Source organism: Miniopterus natalensis, chromosome 11, assembly GCF_054644295.1.
Source record: "Miniopterus natalensis isolate mMinNat1 chromosome 11, mMinNat1.hap1, whole genome shotgun sequence".
In the NCBI taxonomy this organism is placed as follows: domain Eukaryota; kingdom Metazoa; phylum Chordata; class Mammalia; order Chiroptera; family Miniopteridae; genus Miniopterus; species Miniopterus natalensis.
The window spans coordinates 61,304,786-61,323,354 of NC_142091.1; the positions used below are offsets into that span (position 1 = coordinate 61,304,786).

General features: G+C 46.3%; 1 protein-coding gene across 6 annotated transcripts in view; it reads right to left on the reverse strand.

Annotated features, from left to right (window-relative positions):
* Positions 1-3,250: 3,250 nt before the first annotated feature.
* Positions 3,251-18,569, reverse strand: part of PAMR1 (peptidase domain containing associated with muscle regeneration 1) — a 64,079-nt gene continuing 48,760 nt past the window's right edge. For 4 of the 6 annotated variants that reach the window (XM_016206218.2, XM_016206220.2, XM_016206219.2 and 1 more), the window contains 5 exons: positions 12,206-12,418; positions 10,137-10,203; positions 6,948-7,180; positions 5,729-6,021; positions 3,252-4,340 (listed from right to left, as the gene is read on the reverse strand). In XM_016206218.2, the coding sequence (XP_016061704.2) occupies positions 3,804-4,340; positions 5,729-6,021; positions 6,948-7,180; positions 10,137-10,203; positions 12,206-12,418 (1,343 nt within the window). In that variant the 3' untranslated portion in view covers positions 3,252-3,803. Of the gene's footprint in view, positions 4,341-5,728; positions 6,022-6,947; positions 7,181-10,136; positions 10,204-12,205; positions 12,419-18,569 lie in introns of all 6 variants that reach the window. The other 2 variants (XM_016206216.2, XM_016206221.2) reach the window with 1 other exon arrangement.

An 18,569-nucleotide genomic window follows, 5' to 3' on the forward strand; every position in this document is an offset into this window, starting at 1 on the left:
GGTCCTGGTTGTATTCTCTCACCTTGTTCTCCCAGCTTCATTGATTTTCTACTTATCTATCATTTATTCATCGGTAAAAATTTATAGAGTGCTTACTGTGTGCCAGGGACTGAAGTATTAAAGGTGGAAAAAATAGGTGGCCGTGCGCCATGGGAGTCCATTTCCAGGCTCACATCACACCACTCTCCTCCTCACACTTTCCTTGCAGCCTTCCTGGTTTCTAGAAGTTCCTCACATATGCCAGGAGTGCCCCTTCCTGGCATCTCTGCACGTGCTCGTCTCTGTCTGGAATGACTGCTCTCCAACTAGCAGTCAGCTCCTTCTCAACTCAGCCATCATTTCCTGGGGGATGCGAACCTCCTACCTCAGCCCTTCCAGATTAAAACGGTTTCCCCTGCTGTACAGTCTCACAGCGTATTTTCATTTCCTTCCCAGTGCTTATCAGGATTTCTAATTATGCACGTATTGCTGGGATTATAAAACTGAGGGCAAGCACCAAGCCTATTTTTCCACCTTTAATACTTCAGTCCTTGGCACACAGTAAGCACTCTATAAATTTTTGCTGATGAATAAATGATAGACAAGTAGAAAATCAATGAAATCACAATTCTTGATTGAACTCGGGATGGAAGAGATTCTTTTTACTAATATTCTGATATGGAAAGTAAATGTAGAATGCCCATTAAGTTTTGAGTAGGTGGTACATTTCACATCATAAGAATTCTTAACTCCCAAAGAACTAGAAAGATTCATAATCAAACCCTGTACCTTCAAGTCCAGAGGACAATGTGTATTATGCCAGAAAGGAGAGAAGGAGAAGGTAAGATGACTGCAAATTTTGTACTTGTCTAGCTGAGCCTGGTCATTTTTAATAAGTCCAGCTGGTACACAACCCCCAACACACACACACACGCACACACACACACACACACGGGAAATGTATTTTAAAAATCACACTGGCACCTTGTCTCAGAAATACATCATGATAACTCCCACTTACATAATCCCATTGCTTCTTGCTCTCAGCCTACTTGGTTCTTTAAAACCATAAGCCCATTTCTTCCTGCCCATATTAGCAACCCCACTCCATGAAATACCAAACTTATTGCCATATGCTTGGAACTCAACAGCATTCTAAAACTTCTCTTCCTCTCTCCATCCCTCATAAGGCTTCACATAACTGGTTTCTTTATCTCCAGTCTCCTTGTCCAATAACAACCACCGCCATAATCATGGCCCGCATTTATAGAGTGCAGTGGGTCAGACACTGTTCTACATATTTAACTCAAGTATGCATTATCTCACAGAATCCTCAGATCATTTCACTCCCATTTACAGATGAGGCAACTGCAGGAGAGAGACTGAGCGTCATGCTCAAGGTCACAGTGTGTAATAACAGAGCTGGGATTTGAGCTCAGGCTGGGTCTTCTAAGCACTGCCTCTGTCTAGCACTGTCAACCTGATGGGCTTTTCTAGAATTCCACTTCTATCCTTTAACTCTCCTGGAGACATCAAAATGAGTTTGATGTCTGTAATAAGAAGCCAAATTATTAATCCTAGCATTTGAGACCCACCACCAAGTGGCCTCACCTTGACTGGCCTTGCTTTGATTGGCCAACCTGACCTGTTATTATAATAAAGGGTTCATCTTGGGAAAGAACTGGTCCTTCTCCAAGCCACCCCCCTCCATGCTTAATCTTACGTACTTTCCAAAGTCTTTCTGTACTTAACAATATCCTACTTCCTTCCCATCCACCACTCCAAAGACTGAATTGAATTTCTAACTACCCTATGAATGACAAGTTAACTGAAAACGTTGGCCTACTTGGATTGTCCCTTCCTCTCAATTCCTGTTGGAGTTTATGTAAGAGAATACAGTGTGAGTTGCCTACTCAGTTATTCTTGAAAGTCTACTTAATGTGTAAACCTGGCCGCTCCTAAGGAAAGTAAAAGTCTTGCCATGCGATGAAAAAAAGTGAAAATAGCTGGGTTAAGCCGTATGGATTTGGGGGCTGAGTGAAAGGAGTTGGATGTGACTTACAGAAAGCCCCAAGAAAGCCTGACAAAAAGGGAAAGTACCAGAAATTCTCTTCTGGCTCAGGGAACTATACAAGGACAGAGATGGAGACGCAGACTGGAAGACAAACGTGTCCTGACCTCCAGTCTTGGGGCTAAAGTTTTTGAAGTCAAAGTTCTCTGATAGGTTGTGGAAGAATAGGTTGTAAGTCCATGGGAGGTGAATGTCTCCCGGGTTTCCTGTGCTGACCCTAGGCTCCCTGCCCTCATGAGCTCCAGAAAAAATCCAAGAAGTCCCCAGAGGCCCCTGAGGGGAAAGAGGAGGTCATTGAGAGTCTGGCTGGGTAGCTGCCAGAGAAGGTCATCACTGTGGCGATGAGGCTGAGTGACCCAAACTACGGTCAAAGAGATGTCTCCCCCCACATCTCGAGAGTACTGGTGCCAACCAGAGTGAGGAGAAGCCAAGTCAGGGAGGACCACTGGGCCCCAGGGAAGCAGAGAGAACACAGCACAAGTTACAGTGGTTACAGACCCCAGCACCCAATGTCCATGTCAGCAAAATGCCCAGTAATGGGGAAGACTCATCACACATCCAGGAACCAGCAAGAACTTCATCCCAGTGCTTAACCTCACATAAGCCTCCGTGGAACCGTCTTGGAGAGGAAGACACTGGTGAGGAGAGCAGGACAGAAAAGATAAAGATGTACGTCCCCCAAAAAGAGAATGTTACTGAAAAGGCCACTTCAGGGACTGGACTGGTTTGAGTTCATTTTTTATGTCCATTATCCAGTGGGAGCAGGGGTGGGGAGGCAGGACTTGAAAGGAAAATCACAGGAGTTATAGAAAACAGCGAAGCTACAGTCTCTTAGCATATCTCCATTTAGGAGAATAAAGAGGTGATTCCAATTCAGATGCTATAAAACTATGTCATAAAGATTTATGGAGGTTCAAAGCAGGGTTCTGTGTTAGACCTAGAAAAAAAAAACTAAGGAAACACTAGAAATCATCTAACTCCTCGTATTTTCCGTTTGTGCCTTGTCTGGTGGCACCCATGCCCCTCCTCCCCCAGCCCATGACCCGGCGAACTCCAAGGGCTAGGACTGAAAAGATGGCATCAGCTTTGCCATGTGCATTTTTGGGAATAATACCTTTAGGATCTATTTTAAAGGGCTGTCACCCAGCCACTGGCCCTAACACATGCACCTCAGAGAAGCAGCGTGCAGGAATGAGAGCCATAGCACCTTTGTTCTGTAGGTCAGAAGCCAACCTGTGTTTTATTAAAATGTGTACAGGGGTTCAGGAAGGAACAGGACCACATACAAGTCAACATCAACATCACACCCAGGCTCCGCTTTCCTGGGCTGTCCCATAGGCAGGTCTTTGGAACTTGGTCTGGCTGGAGCCTTGGAAGGGACCCCATGAAGCCCAGGCCTCCTGGTCAACCCTCTCTCAACCAGAGCTGACCCTGACATTTGCACCGTTGAAGGGCAAGTGGGGAAGGCCCCCAGGTTGGTCTAATGGGGACGTTTACTTTGCTGTTCAACTAGTCTTTTTAGAAGAAACTCAGTTCTTGCAAGTAGGTGTCTTCTAAAAAGTCTGAGCAGTCAGGGAGGCAGGGGCCTACCAGAAAGTGAGCTCTGCTCACCCTCCACTAGTTCTCTCCTTGAAATCAGACTCCCAGGCTCAGCCAAATTCAAGGGCAGAATCACACCTCAGGTCCACACTGCCTCACGCAACACACGCACGCACCGACGGACGTGCAGACGAGCTCCGCAGCGGGCCGAGGCTCATTTCATGTTTCTCTCGATCCAGTCCTTAAAAGGTAGCACCTTGGTGAAGGCCGTGGAGAGGCTGTGGCTGCATGTTTTGTCATAGCTCCAGCTAACCAGCCCTACCAGATGCCAGCGGGGCTCAGGGGACGCCTGTCCCGGGAAGGACACAGCCGCGATGCCCCCCGTCTCTGCCGTGCAGATGTCGGAGGGGCTGGCAGGGTCCCCGCTGGCACAGAACATGTTGTCCGTGACACTCACTGGGATGCCGTGTTCTTCATGCTGCTCCTCACACATCAGCGAGTCCAGCACCCTGAACACCCCTGAGCGCAGCATGTCCTTCTTGAAGCCGGGGCTCCTCGCGTCTGCCAGGACGTTCCAGCCGGCCACGGTGATGCGGGACTCCTGGAAGGCGGAGCTGAGGTCCCGCGTGGCCGCGAGGCAGATGGGCTGGACGCGGGTGCTCATGCGGGCCTTGTCCAGGAGCTTCAGGATGGCGATGTCAGCGTCCAGCAGGATGGGGTCGTAGTTGGGGTGCAGAATGATTGCAGAAATCTACACATGCAAGGAACGGACAGCAATGGTGAACAGCCCACTCCACGGTGGACAAGAGCAGGCAAGCCCAGGGCTGATGATTGGGAGAAGATGTCTAAGAGACAGCTGGATTTGGAGGTATTTTGCTCAAGGGATCACAGAAAGCAATTGCCGGATTTCCAGGGTTGCAAACTGAAATGCCGCCTGGGGCCTGGCAGAGGGTGTTAAATAAGAGGGGTGGACAGGTGAGGCTGCAGAGAATGAGAGGTACGCTCCGTCTAAAGTGGGCAACTGCCACCTCGCTCCAGCTCACCACGGCCACGTAGTAACGAGGCCAGCATTCTAACTTTGCCAGGGAATAGCTTGTGGATCTTAATCTGAGACCTGATTTTTAAATGTTGGCAAATAACTGATTTAAAAATATGTTAGCCCTATCAAAACACAAACCCCTGCAGGCTACCAGTTTGCAATCCCTGGTCCATTGTAAACATTTCATTTACCTTCAACCTAGGAAGATAGGATGTTCCACGGGCCTTTTCCACAAGTCTTTCTTGATTGTCCCATTCCTTGCTGATCATTGTCTTTGGTGGGGGCCTCTAGGAACTTACATCTGTGATACCTTGTAACATTTTATGTATATGCTCTATTATTTCACCTACATTTTGGGCGTCTTTGAATTGAACTAATCATGATACACTAGTCTGTCTCTCACCGCTAGCCTGTGGACTCTTCAGGGCAAAAGCCATGCCTTATTCAGTTCTGTATCTATCCCCTGTGAATGGCATATACTATAGGAGCTCAACAACAGGTGGGTGGGTGGGTCGGTGGGTAGATGGACAGATGGATGAATGGGTGGATTAATGGATGGACAGATTAAAGGATGGATAGAAGGATGGATGGATTAACGGATAAATGAATGGATGAACAAATGGACAGATGAGTAGATGGTCGGATGGATGGATGGATGGACGGATGGATAGGTGGATAGGTGGGTAGGTAGATAGAAGAGTAGGAGAGAAGGAGGCAGGGAGGAAAACAGAGAAGAATATTTTAAATTGATTAGGAGTATCTTGGATAAAACCTCTCTATGTTCTCAAAGCCTACCTATTACAGTGCCCTAAACACCATAATAAGTGGTTAACTTTTGATGACCACAATGATAGATATTTGTTACTATCTTGTTTTTTAAAACAATTGAAAGGGAAAATATTCTTTAGTTTTTCTAGGTGCCCCCTTTCTAGTAGTTGTCAATATGAAATACTGGGTACCTGCTCCATGCCAGGTTCTGTGCTGGGTGCTAAGGTGCTAAGGTGCTAAGTAAGGTGACAGGGCTGACACCGTCACTGCTCTCCTATGCTGGGAGTTTGCTGAGCCAGAGACCCAGTGTTCAGGTTGCAACCCCCTCTCACCCGCAAGCTCTGGATGGTCTTCTCATCCCGGTCGTCATCCCGGTAGAATTTCCCCAGGACGACTTTGAGGTCTGCCGTCTTGACCATGGTGACCTTCCCCAGGTCAGTCACGCAGTGGGCAGCCACCACCACAGTCCGCTCATTCACCAGGGCTCCGCTGCAGACCAGGAACCATTCGTCCTTGTGCAGGCTGCCACCATGCACCCCACTGACCCTCCTGTAGATGGCCGCCTGCCATGGCCAGCGCAGCCCCTGGGTCTTTGGAGCAGTGACGTTCTCAGCTTTTCCACAGACTATGGAGAAAGCACTGGCTCAGTAAGGTCAACTCAGACCTTCCCATCAAAAGGGGAATGTGTCACACAACCAAGAGAGCACAAACCCATTGGTGTCAAGACCACTAAGCATCCAACGTGTTTTTCTTTTTGCTTTTTTAAATATTACTCAATCACCTTGACATGGTTGGCTATAAAGTCTAGGGTTAAGATTGGAAACTTCCAATCCCAGGCATTTACTGGGCAAGTCACCTAATTTCTGACAGCCCCAGTCTTCTTGTCTGCGAAATGGGTATAGTAATAGCAATCATCTCATAGAATGAGATGATGTGTAAAACCAGTTAGACTCAAAATACTATGCCTGTCATTATAAAGGGACCACCATGAACTAAGCCACACTGTTTTCCTCTGACAAAGAGGATGGGGAAGGTAGCTTAGTATGGGCAAGACCCTATTCCAAACACTTCTACATATTATCTCAGTAATCATCATTACAACCTTATGAGTAATTAATGAATTACTATATCTAATGAATAACAATAACCTAATTAATACCATTAGATAATAAGGATGAAAAATGGGGCTTAGACAGGGTAACCAAGATGACATAACTAGAAGCTACCGGGCACCTTTAGCCCCTTCCCCACTGCTCTCTCCCTTTTCTCCAAGTAAATATAATAGAATTATCCACGCGAAAGTAGGCCCCCCCCCTCAAAAAATTATCTAAGATTTAATGAGTTAATTTCTCCTGGGTAATAAGTTTAAGCCAAAGGAAGGAAGCTCTAACTGTGGAATCACTAGGAATTACTAACTGTGGAAGCTAGGAAAAGTATTAGAGTACCATTCCTTTGGGCAAGAAACTTTTCCCAGAAAGGGGCTCAATGGCTTTTCACAGGCAGCCGTGCAGGATATAAGCTGCTCCCGCCCAAAGGCGGGCCTCGACTCACTCGGGACGCAGGACGGGGCGCGCCCACTCCACTTCCCGGTTCTCAGGCAGGTCCTGCGGCTGCTGCCCAGGCGGCGGTAGAAGGGCGAGATGCACTCATACTGCAGCTGGGTGTGCAGATGCTGGTACCCAGCGGGCAGCTCTCCAAAGGGCAGCGCGGGCTTCTTGGTCGGGGCGCCCTGCAGCTTCTGCTTGCTGAAGGCCGAGGAGTACAGCTGGTGCAGTGGGGTCTCCCTGCATCGGGGCACGCGGGCCAGAGGGAGGGCAAAGCGAGACAGTCAGCACGGCCTTTTAGTTCCACGTCAGTCCCCATGTAGACATTTGGTTACAGAAGAAGAAAACAATGGATCCTATCTCTCGCCCCTTTTTCTTCCATCATCTGTCTTCCTTCCTCTCTCCCCTGCCCCCACTCACACACACACACACACACTCACACTTCCCCTCTACCACTGAGCAAATTATCATGCACACTTCACCCTTCATTTTATTCTCAATTTCCATTTCTGGCATGTCTCCAGGTGCTGAGGATTTTAACCAAAGAGGATAACATCTGACATAAGAGCTGCTATCCAAAGGAACACTGCACATGCACACACACACAAAATTAATTGTGAAATTAAACAGGAAAGGAAGTTAATTTGAATGAGAGAAATCCAGGCGTATTTTTTTCTCTACCATTATCATAATGGGGCAATATTAGAAATTGACTTGAACTAAACTGTGTTGCTACAGTAGCTTGATTTAGCAATTAGCAGATATAATTAGTACACCTCAGAGAATAGAGCTTTCTCTCAGGGCACACTGACTGGGAAAAATATGGAGCATTGTATGTAGATGTCGAAAGGTTTTTTTAAATGAGCCTGAAGTTGAAGCCCATGGAGACCACTTTGGGGTTCTTGGGGGAGGTGTACACACATCATACAGCTTGTGTTCATTTTATATTGGTGCATAATGACTGTTAACTGAAAAGCTGGAATTCCTTTAGGAACCGATGTTCTCATCTTTGCTTATTAAATGGAGGAAGGAAGCCCAGAAAGGTAAGTGGGAGTCCAGAGGGCACACAGGAAGCTAGGACGGTACCCAATGCAGCACTTAGACATCATGAGTCCAACCCGCTGTCCCCACCACACCAATTTCATATCATCTCAAGTGATCTATTTCATGTGTCTCTACAGGGCTTTGCTCAGAGCAGATATCCCATCCACATGGATTTCGTTCCACAAATCTTCAGCTCGTGTTCAGAACCACGTCTGCAGTTCAGGGAGCTCCTGGACTTGTGAACAAGCTCATCTCTTGGGCCATCTGTGGAAGGTCTACATGGTCCTTGGGGGTTCCTGGGTAAGCCTGGGTGCTGGAGAGAGGCATATCCCCGCTCCAGCAGCCTGTCTTCCAGAAAGTCCTTAAAACCAAGTTTTAGGCTTGCTTTCCCATCTGCATGCGGCACCTGGCACCTAACCTCCCATTACAATTGCTTTAAAAAAATGCAAAGCCCGAGGTCTTTTTTAACAGCTCAGGGCCCCCTCTATAAGATGTCTCCTTGTCGAGGACAGGTATATCAGGCTTATCCACTGACAGTGCAGCCCAGGTGAATCACAAAGATCAGAAAAAGGGGAGGAATCTGGACTCCACTGCCACAGTAAAGGGAAAGCCAGAAATGACTGAAATAGACGGAGGAAGGGTGAGAGGTGGATGAATATCCTAATGTACGAACATTTCAGGTCACTCGGCTGGGGTTGGGGTTAATTTTAGTCACTAGCATTCATTATTCATTATCCAAAAACAATAGCTCTTACTGACGGTGTTCATAAGACTAAGGTGATTTGCTAAGGCCTTTACATAGGCCTAGCTAAAGTTTAGTGCATAAGGGAGCAGACCCTGAAGACTTCAGACCCTGAAAACCTTGGATCTGCATCCTGGCTTTGCCATTTCTCCTACCAGTGTGACCTGGGGCAAGGTCCTTAATTTCTCTGAGCTTCAATTTACCCATCTGTAATAAATGTGTAATAAAATGATAATAAGGCCTACCTCAGAGGCTGTAGTGAGGATTCAATGAGTTAATACAAATAAAAGCACTTGGAAGAGCAACGGGCACACAGAAAGCACCCAAAGTTAGTGTTGCATTTAAGATTTACAACAATGCCCCAAGACTGATGTTATGATGATCTTTCTTTTCAAAAGGGGAAATGAAATGCTCCTGAACATGTAACTTACATTTTTGGGTGGATTGGGGGAATGGGAATGGAAGAAATAAACCAAAAAAACTACGTGAGACAACAGGTAGAGATGGATGCTAAGGTGAAAAGTGAAACATAGTAAAGGCCAGAGAGTGCGGGATAAAGAAGTCAGCTGGGCGGTCAGGGTGAAGGAGAGGGGTTGTTATTTTTTAAAGGATAGTCAGGGAAGGTCTCTCTGCCAGGTAAAATCTGAACGGAGAACTGAAGGAAAGGAGGCGTTAAGCCTCGGTGAAATTCCATGGAAGCAGGTTCCAGACAGAAGCGCCAAGGTTCTGAAGCAGACGGTGCTTGGAGGGATGCAGGGAAAGCCAGGTGGCCCGTGTGGCTGGAGCGCAGAGAGTGAGGGGAGAATGCTGGGAGGTGAGATGAGAAGAGTATTTCCTATAAAATAAGGGAGGGAGAAGTAGAAATGGGTCTGCTCTCTCCTCACCGGGTGCCCCCCTCTGTCTTTCCAGGAGTAAGGCTGGGTGGGCACACTGAGAGCTCACAGCCAGCCCTCCTCAGGGCTGGGCGTTTATCTCTAGTTCCTGGGCTCCACCAGCCTGCCTCACCTGGTTGGTTCCCACCAAGAACATCTTCCCGAGCCACAGCTGGCTACGCCTGGCAGGAGTGCCATCTCCCTAGGAGCTGCCATAATAAATGCACAGAAATTACAGGAAGAGTGAAGTATTGAAATCCAGGTCATGAAAGGTCATCTTAAAGCCTTGCTTCCCAGAAGCCGCCTCCTTTCCCACGATCCAGTGAAATCTGTACATCTTCCAACAACGCTACCTCTTGGCTACACGCAGCTGGCTAACAAGTCGCCACCTAACAAGCCCTTTTCTTTCATGGCCAGTCAGCACTGTGTGTCCCTAAGAAACCCCGGGCTGTCTGGCCAAACCCAAGTGGGAAAAGGGGTGGGAGGGAACCTTCATTCCCTTCGCCTTTAAAGCAGAGTTCGGGTGTTTCAGCCTCACCTTGACTGGACCTGCATTGGAAGAACTCTCCGTCTCACCAGGTCTGAGATCTTCGGTTCTCGGCAGGCTAAGGAAAAAAGAGACGATGCTGGATAACCCTTTTCCATTTTAACTGCTCACATCATTCAGTTCAGATTCACACCTGACCACCTTTTCCTGGCCCTGCACATCCCCCAGGCTCTCTGAGGTGGGACATGTCAGCCCAGCTCAGACAGAAGAGCTGCCTTGGCAGAAGGGCGCTCTGCCTTTCCTCTAAGCTGACACCCCTCCGAAGGGCCCAGGTATACGCGTCGGAAGGGCTGCTCCACCTGCGTGATCTGGAACAGCTGCGGCTAATAGACTAGGGTTATCTGTTCGCATAAATAGTATTAGCAAAGTTGGTCAAAATGGAACAAAAGTCAAAGCGAAGGTTCTGAAGCCTGGCCCAACACGGGGAATCACAAGGCTCTCGTTTCAAAGCGGACAGCAGGGTCAACCAGTGAGTCTTGGGTAACTGATTCCTCCATGTCCCTTCTCTGCAAAGAAGGCTCCCAACAATCAGTTGAGGGCGAGTCAAAGCCCTGTTGAATTTTGAAGTCTTTTCTTCCTCACCAGTAAAAAGAAATCCTACCCATCTCACTTTCTCAATCAAGCAGCCAACATTCATCTAATTAGCAACCTAGGGAACTTTGGTTGTATTAACTTGTAAGAGAAGAGCTGACAAAAATCTCCAAGGACATATGCAACACCGCCTCCATGCTTAATGAAATTAAGAATCGGAGTCTGTGCGGGTGGGGATGAAAGTCGCTTCTGGCTAAAGTCTAAAGTGATTTAGTCTTTTCACAAACCATTCTCTTTCATTCCTTTCCCATGATTAGGCTTGTTGACAAATACCCAGAAGGGAAACTAGAGGACTGAGGCAATTATCTGGATAATCTAGGCCAAGGACACGCTTTTCTTCCCTGGAAACAGCCCCTCAAAGAGAGGGGCTGTTGACCTGGAGCAAATAGTAGGAAAGTGCACATCCCCACTGCCAAGGGGTCAGGGCCGAGCTTCTCTGCGCAACATTCCACTTTTTCCTGGTCCCAAACCACCTTTTCTCATTTACCTCCCAGATCCCCAGATTGCCTCACTCTGAGTTGACGTGGTTCTTTCGCTTCTGCCCACACCTCTTCCCTTCTCCCTTTTCCTCTGACTGGGTTATCATCCCAGCTCCTCTTCGCCTCTGCAAGTCCTCCCCAGCCTCCCAGCCTGGCTCCAGCCCTCCTCGCTTCATGCATCTGTCCCTATCTCAGGCAATAGGATCATTCACTTCCCTGAACGTGCACCACTCATCTGTTCCTACAGCTCTGCCTTGAAAGCTCGAGGGTTTTCTGTCTCCTAAAGATGTTTTTAAACATTTTAACATCTCAACCTCCCTCCACCTAGTCTGGCAGGAATGTTGTGTCTATTTTGTTGTTTCATTTCCCGCACTAACGTAACATTACACAGAGAGCTGATAAATGTAGCTATAAAAATGCATATAGAGCCCTAGCCGGTTTGGCTCAGTGGTTAGAGTGTTGGCCCACAAACTGAAGGGTCCCCAGTTTGATTCCAGCCAAGGGCACGTACCTCAGTTTCAGGCTCAATCCCCAGCCCTGGTCAGGGCACGTGCAAGAGGCAACCAACTGGTGTGTCTCTCTCACATTGGTGTTTCTCCCTCTCTCTCTCCCTCCCTCCCTTCCACTCTCTCTGAAAAGCAATGGAAAAATATCCTCAGGTGAGGATTTTAAAAAATGCCTATCGATTGCTTCAATTCTGTCCTTAGGTTTGCAGCGCTATTATCTTTCCTAAACTGCTCTGATAACTACATCACTTTTCTCAATCACATCAAGATGTTGTGACTAGGGTGAGCAGGTCCTTTGGCGATCCAAAGCGGAGGCAAGTGTTTTTAGGGATGGTTTCAACCTATGATTAATAAATATATGGTTCCCGTGAGAATGTAAGAGAGAAAGGCATTCTCCCAGGGACTCCAAAACATGTATGGGAGCTACCCAAGTCCAGCAGCCCCACCTCTGTTTCTATAGACTTCAGGAATATTTGCAAGTTACCTTTTATGCAGATGGGCTGCTTCCCCGACCACTCTCCGTTCTGCTGGCAGGTTCTGTTCTCATTGCCGCTAAGAACATAGGAGCTGTTGCAGAAGAAGGAGACGACAGTGCCAATTTTTGCATGGTGCCCATCGATGAGCCCAGGGCCACCTGCTATTTTCTTGTACCCATTGACTGGGCCCCCAGGGTCTGAGCAGTTTCTTTCTTCAATGACTAGAGAGAATCAAAGAGAAGGAGAGCTATTAAAAGTCTGAAGCATTCCATTTTAGAATCGAATCCGTCCATGTTTCACTGAATGGAAAAGGCAGGGATACGGAGCCTGCTAACAACGGCACTGGACAGAATTACCAAGAAAAACTCATAATAGAAAATGCATGTATTAGTCATATCTCCCGCTTTTTAAATGTAAAGAAATTTAACACCATCACGGCTCTCATATGATCACGTTCATTTCTTTCTCAGTGTGGGAGCTGGGCAGGCCCGGACAAGACGAACAATTCACCTAGACTTTATGATCAGTATACAAGGGTTATTGTATCCCAGAGGGAGAAGAGAGAAAATGGAGCAAAAACAACATGTAAAGAGATAATATCTGAAAAATGCCCAAAACAGATGAAAGACATCAACCTACAGATTTACAAAGTCCAGAGCCAGATAAGCATGAAGAAAACCACACATAGACATAATAAATAAGTAACTGCTAAAAACTAAAACCAAAAGAAAAAATATTTAAACAGCCAAAGAGAGAAAAGGGGGCTGAAAAACATACTTTAATATAACTACAGTCATTCTCTCTGGCTTATAACTTGAAAAATAATTTTTGTTTCTTTATACTTCTTTTCAATTTTATAATGAGAAAATGAAACCATAAAAGGTTATTAGTTTTGTTGTTGTTTCTGTTATTTTCTTTAAGTATCAGGCAAAATGGATTGGGCTCTCTCCACTAAGCCCTTAAACCTAGAAGCATTAAGTGTTCCATACCTTTCTCTTGTTTTTATATTTTCTCCTTCCCATGTGAATCTCTTATAGTATAATCCAAATTTTCATGAACTCAACTTTAAATGAGTTTTGTCACTAGACACTGGTGAAAAAAGAATGGCCTCCAGGATCAGCTAAATACAGGTTCAAATAATCATCTGGTTCCCCAGAGTCCAGAACAAGCACACGGTAGGTGCTCAATAAATATTTGTTGGTGGGTGGAAGGGGTAAAGAGTGAAGTGTATTCATTTTCCACTTAATGAACTGGGGTGTAGGAAAATGACTTAATGTTTTCAAGCCCTGAGTTTCCCATCTGTAAAACAGGAGAATGCCACTTATCTGTCTGGGCTGGTTTGAGGAATAATTTAAATATCACATAGTCTCCCTTTCCCTTTTTTTGTCTTTACTTTCAAAGCTCCCAACTGCCTTTAAAAATCAATTCCCCAAATTCATATACCTTAAAGAAAAATCCACAAAGAAACCTAAAGTTCCGTTATTGGCCCTATTTGAGTCATAGGCAACATTTGACTCTATTGTCTCGCCTCTTGGGCATTGGCTCCCCATGACAGCCTTCCAGACCGGGGCCCAGTGCGCTGATTAGGGCTCCTGGGTACCAACCATGGTCTGTGTACATTCATCTCTTTTAATCCTGCACGACAAAGCCTTAAAATTATATTCCTGGATCAAACATCTACTGGGCACTATTCTCTTTCCCTCTCAGTTATTTGCTGTATTTTCAAAGCTGCACATTCTCCTAGGTTGCTTTGAAGAGAATTCTAAGACTTCCTCCACCCATCCTTTGCTCTCCTGTTGGGTTCAGAGACCATCAGCATCTTATCAGAGCATCTTCCCAGGGTTACATTTCAAAACAAACTCTTCTCCCCCGCCCACAAGTTCTCTTTTTAGAAACCTTTGTATCTCCCCATCAGATTCGTGATTCTTTTCTATTTGATTTTTCAAGGCTTTGTGTTTCATTTCTCCTGAAAGGGATGGATGTTTTCACACGAAGTCAAATGAGAATTTGAAACATCTGCGTCTCTGGTCTGAAGGAACAGACCAGAGACGCAGATGCTCCTGCTTTGCTCAGTAAAAATAGTCCATGATTTATACTAAACAGCCCACTGCCCCATTACTTCTGTGACATGCCCCAGGGACACAAACACATTAAGTTGCATGCTAATTCTTGAACAAGAACAGGCCTTGAGAGTCCATTTTTCTGGGGTATTATTATATATAAACATTTAAAGAAAGACCTTCTTCTCCACCTCTGTCTTCAGTTTTCCCCAGGGCAACCGTATGCAGTGGGGTGCTGGGGTACCATTTCATGGCGATGTGATAACTCTCCTAAGGAGCACTGTGGGTACCCCACCCAGGTCCCTGTGTAACCTTTTACCAGCTCAGCTTCTATGTGTGAGCTTTGTTGCAGAGACCTGGCACCTGCCACCTTCAGCTCTTCATCTTGCTCATATGAAGAGCTGAAAAATGCCCCCATTTACGCCCTCCCCCTCCCACGCACACCCAAAGGCTGTCTGTAGTCATGGACTGACAGGTGTTCCTCCAGGTGCCCTTAAATCCCCAGCACCCCATGGGATCAGGCTGAGGCTGGGAGTTCAGTCAAAATCACTCTCATTTGGTTTCTTGTTTCCTGACTTGCTTCCCCAGTTCCCTACTTGTTGATCTTGGGAGTATTTCCTTTAATAAGTCATTTGGCCCCAAATGCTTGGCTCAGAATCTGTTTTGGGGAGAAACTAACTTTAACCTGGGGCATTGGGCAACTCATGCCTTCCCAGGGCAGCACTCCTGGGAGGTGACAAGACCCCAGGAAGGTGGTTGTCTCAGCCCTGGGCAGAGTCCTGCATGCCTTCTGGCACCCTGGGAGGTCTTAGGGAGGGTGACTGGCAGGGCAACTAGAGGCTGGATCTCATCAGAGGGCCCGGCCTCCACAGGCACTCTCCGGCTCCAGGCCAGCCCACACCAGCAGAGCTGTTTCACCTGAGGGAGCAGGTGCTCTGAAACAATGGGCTTCCCCAAGCTGCATGGAGCAGACCTAGAATCCACCATCAGGGGAGTCTCCCTAATGATTTGGTGCTGTCCGAGTAAAGCCAGGGACTTTTGTACAACCCTGGGACACAGAGGAGGCCCCGACAATGACCGAGACGGAATTTCTTATGATTCTGAATTATGGGCCTTAGAATTGGATTTAAGTTGATTTAAAGCAAGTAAAGTTGTACCTTTTGCTCTCCTATCTGATTAATACACTACGATTCATACTCGATACAAGGTAGCTGAGATGATCAGGTCTAGAACGTCTATAAGATACGGACATGATGACGGGGACATCAGCGAGTATGTCAGGAAAAGTGGCCCTTCAGTGCACACTAATATCACCTTTTCTGTGCCCTCTAGTCAGGTCAATTATATTGAATGTGACAAAAGGAAGACCACATCCTTCATCCATAACCCAGGGGGTGGACTCACCTCCCTATCCCCCCAATGATCACAAGACTCAGGGGGCAGATCCCAGCAGTGGCAAGAAAACAGATCCCTTCTTCCATGATATCGCTGTTCACCAGTACACCCTCGTTCACAAAATGTCCTTTTCTGAATGAATCTAGAACGTTAACATGATACACCAGACTCCCATGAGTATTTGTCTTTTCTTCTTGCTACAGTCTCAACGCTGTAAGTTTAAATTTGGAGACAATATCTAGGAAAAGCCCCCAGAAACCAGAGAACCTTGCCTTTCGGAAGTCCAGCATGTGGTTCTACAGAGAAAGGGAGTGAAGTGCTGGGACCTATTGATTTCACTGGGTTTTCTTGCACCATATATTTAATGGGTTCATCCTCTGTGACCAGCAGGATAAGGCATTGGCCGATGTTTTTCTGTAACTTTAACGCAGAAATTTTTAGTTTAAATCCAGAAATAGAAATGCTAAGGCTTGAGGCACCTCAAGGTTCTCCCCAGCTTCACTAAAGCACTTATCAAAATATGGTTTGGGTTCTTCCTTACCATTACCTACTCCCCAGGTCTTTGGGGGAGCAGATGTGTGTGTGTATTTTTTTCATTAGCACCAATTTACCCTAAGAGATTAGTGCCTTCCTTAAATGTGCTTCTAAAATCACACCAGAACATAGGACCCTAACCAAGGAATAAAGTAAAGGTAATCATAGTGGCCTCAAATGAATCTGAATGGAGACGGGGGGGCCTCAGGAAATATCAGCCAGCCCCTGCAGTTAACCACAGTCTGAGTTGCAACAAAGATTTCATCAGGTACAATCAATAGAGCTGGTTGACACCGCTTAGCCTGCTGTGTTTTCTGAAAGAAAACCTCTCAATCCGCAGGTGGGCGCCTCGGTGAAATGGAATCAGGCCTAAATTAGATGCTCCTGCTAAGGAGAACCACTGGAGATTGGTTCGATTTCAAGCTCCCCGTTTTCTCACATTGCGTTCTCCCTGTGGTACCAGACAGGACTGTTGACGCAGAGACCACCACCTAACCAGGGCATGTGCTGAAGTTAACGCAGCGTGACCAATTGATCAAGGGCATGACTATGAAAGATGGGACAGTTAGCAAAGGCCCGGTGATGCTTCCCTGCGACAGTCTAACCTGTTTGAAAAATGCTAGACGGCAAGGTCTGACTGAGTCCTTCAGAAGATTCCAAGTCCTTTGGGAAGCTTTACAGGCTCCCTCCACAGAATCTCCACTGGAATCTCCACTCACTTCCACCCCCCACCCCCCCCACCCCCACCCCCCGAAGGCCTGGGCTGACTCTTACGCACAGAAGCAGGGGGAGGAGGGTCATGTGTGAAATAGCAATATACCATTCTTAGGTCTAATACTGGATCTTTTTTTAAAATCAATAATACAGATGATCATATTTTGAGCATCCTTCAGACAATGCAACCCTGAAATATATATTATTCCGCATTGATCGAAGGCTTACCTAATATTTTAAAGAAACAACCAAATGGCAATCTAGCTGACCTAAGCTCTAGCCCTCTATTAAATTAGCTCCTCAAAGAAATACTTCCAGGAAGTGTCCTGAAGCATCCCCCAGAAGCAGGCTGTGAGATGTGATTTGAGTGCAAGCAGTTTTTAGGTGTCGATCCCAGGAAAGACCAAGAGTAGGGGAAGTAAGACGGGGAAGTTCACATTATCCAGAAAGTTATCGCTGAAGGCAACTGAGGCTCAAAGCCATTGGGAAACTCTGGGAGACAGTGTAGCACCTGCCTCAGAGTCATCCTTCCCAAGGAACAAGGGATATGAGTGATTACCTATCAATAGCCATCAATCAATGTTTTAATGAAAATTGATGGGTCAAACATGACCTCTTCAGCAGCTCCAGCCTGCCCATAAATAGGAGCCAGTGGGCTCTGAGAGGGAGAAGAGCCCTTAGGCAGAGTTGCAGGAGCATAGGGTTGGAAGCCAGTGGGCCAGCGAGCCAGTGGGCTCTGAGAGGGAGAAGAGACCTTAGGCAGAGCTGCAGGAGCACAGGGTTGGAAGCCAGTGGGCCAGCGAGCACAGTAACGGTGTCAGCATAGTAAAGCTGAGCTTCCTTCCACCACCCCCCCTCCAAGGGGAGGTGAAAGGATATCGTTTCTAGAAATATTTAGTATAAAATAAGATTACATTTCTGTTATTTACAAAACAGAAGTGGAAAACCTTTTCCCAGCAAACTATCTTTAGACAAAGAGAGGATAGAAGTTATAATAAAACAGATAATATTTGCATTTCCAAATGAACCTGTGTTCATGTTCTTTCAATACACAATTAGAGCCAGCCCACCTAAAGCATTTCTCCTTTTGCCTTTGCTGCCAGGAAACTCAGAATCAGAGACATATGAGGCTGATCACGTCATTGGATGCAAGCGTTGAAGCTGAATTTAACTCTCTCACTCCATCTAGTATTCTCCTTTGCTCATTTTTGTCCTGCTCCTAAATTATTTTGTTTTCTCTTAATTACTATTATTTATATCTGCTTGCTTTCAGAAATGGTTTGATGTTATTTGCAAAACTGCACGTAAAAACATACATTTCTTTTCTCAAATTTTATATTAATGAAATGTTTATGGTAGCCAGAGAGTCACGGGGGGGGGGGGGGGGCAGAAACAAAGTCAGTGTACTATTATGTCTCTTTAATAGGAGCTGCATATCAGAGCTATAAGATTATCTGAGAATTTCAGCAAAGAAAACAGATCCAAAGTCAACAAAATTCATTATCCCATTATCTAGCTGGTTGGGAGCTGGGAGGCCTGTGAGTCTCAATTCTTAGCATGCTCTTGGTACCCACCCACTCTCACTCGTCACCAAAATCAAGGAAACAATTAGTGACAGATTGTCGGTCCTGTTTGGAAAAGGTATTAACTTTTTCACTGGGGCCTTGTT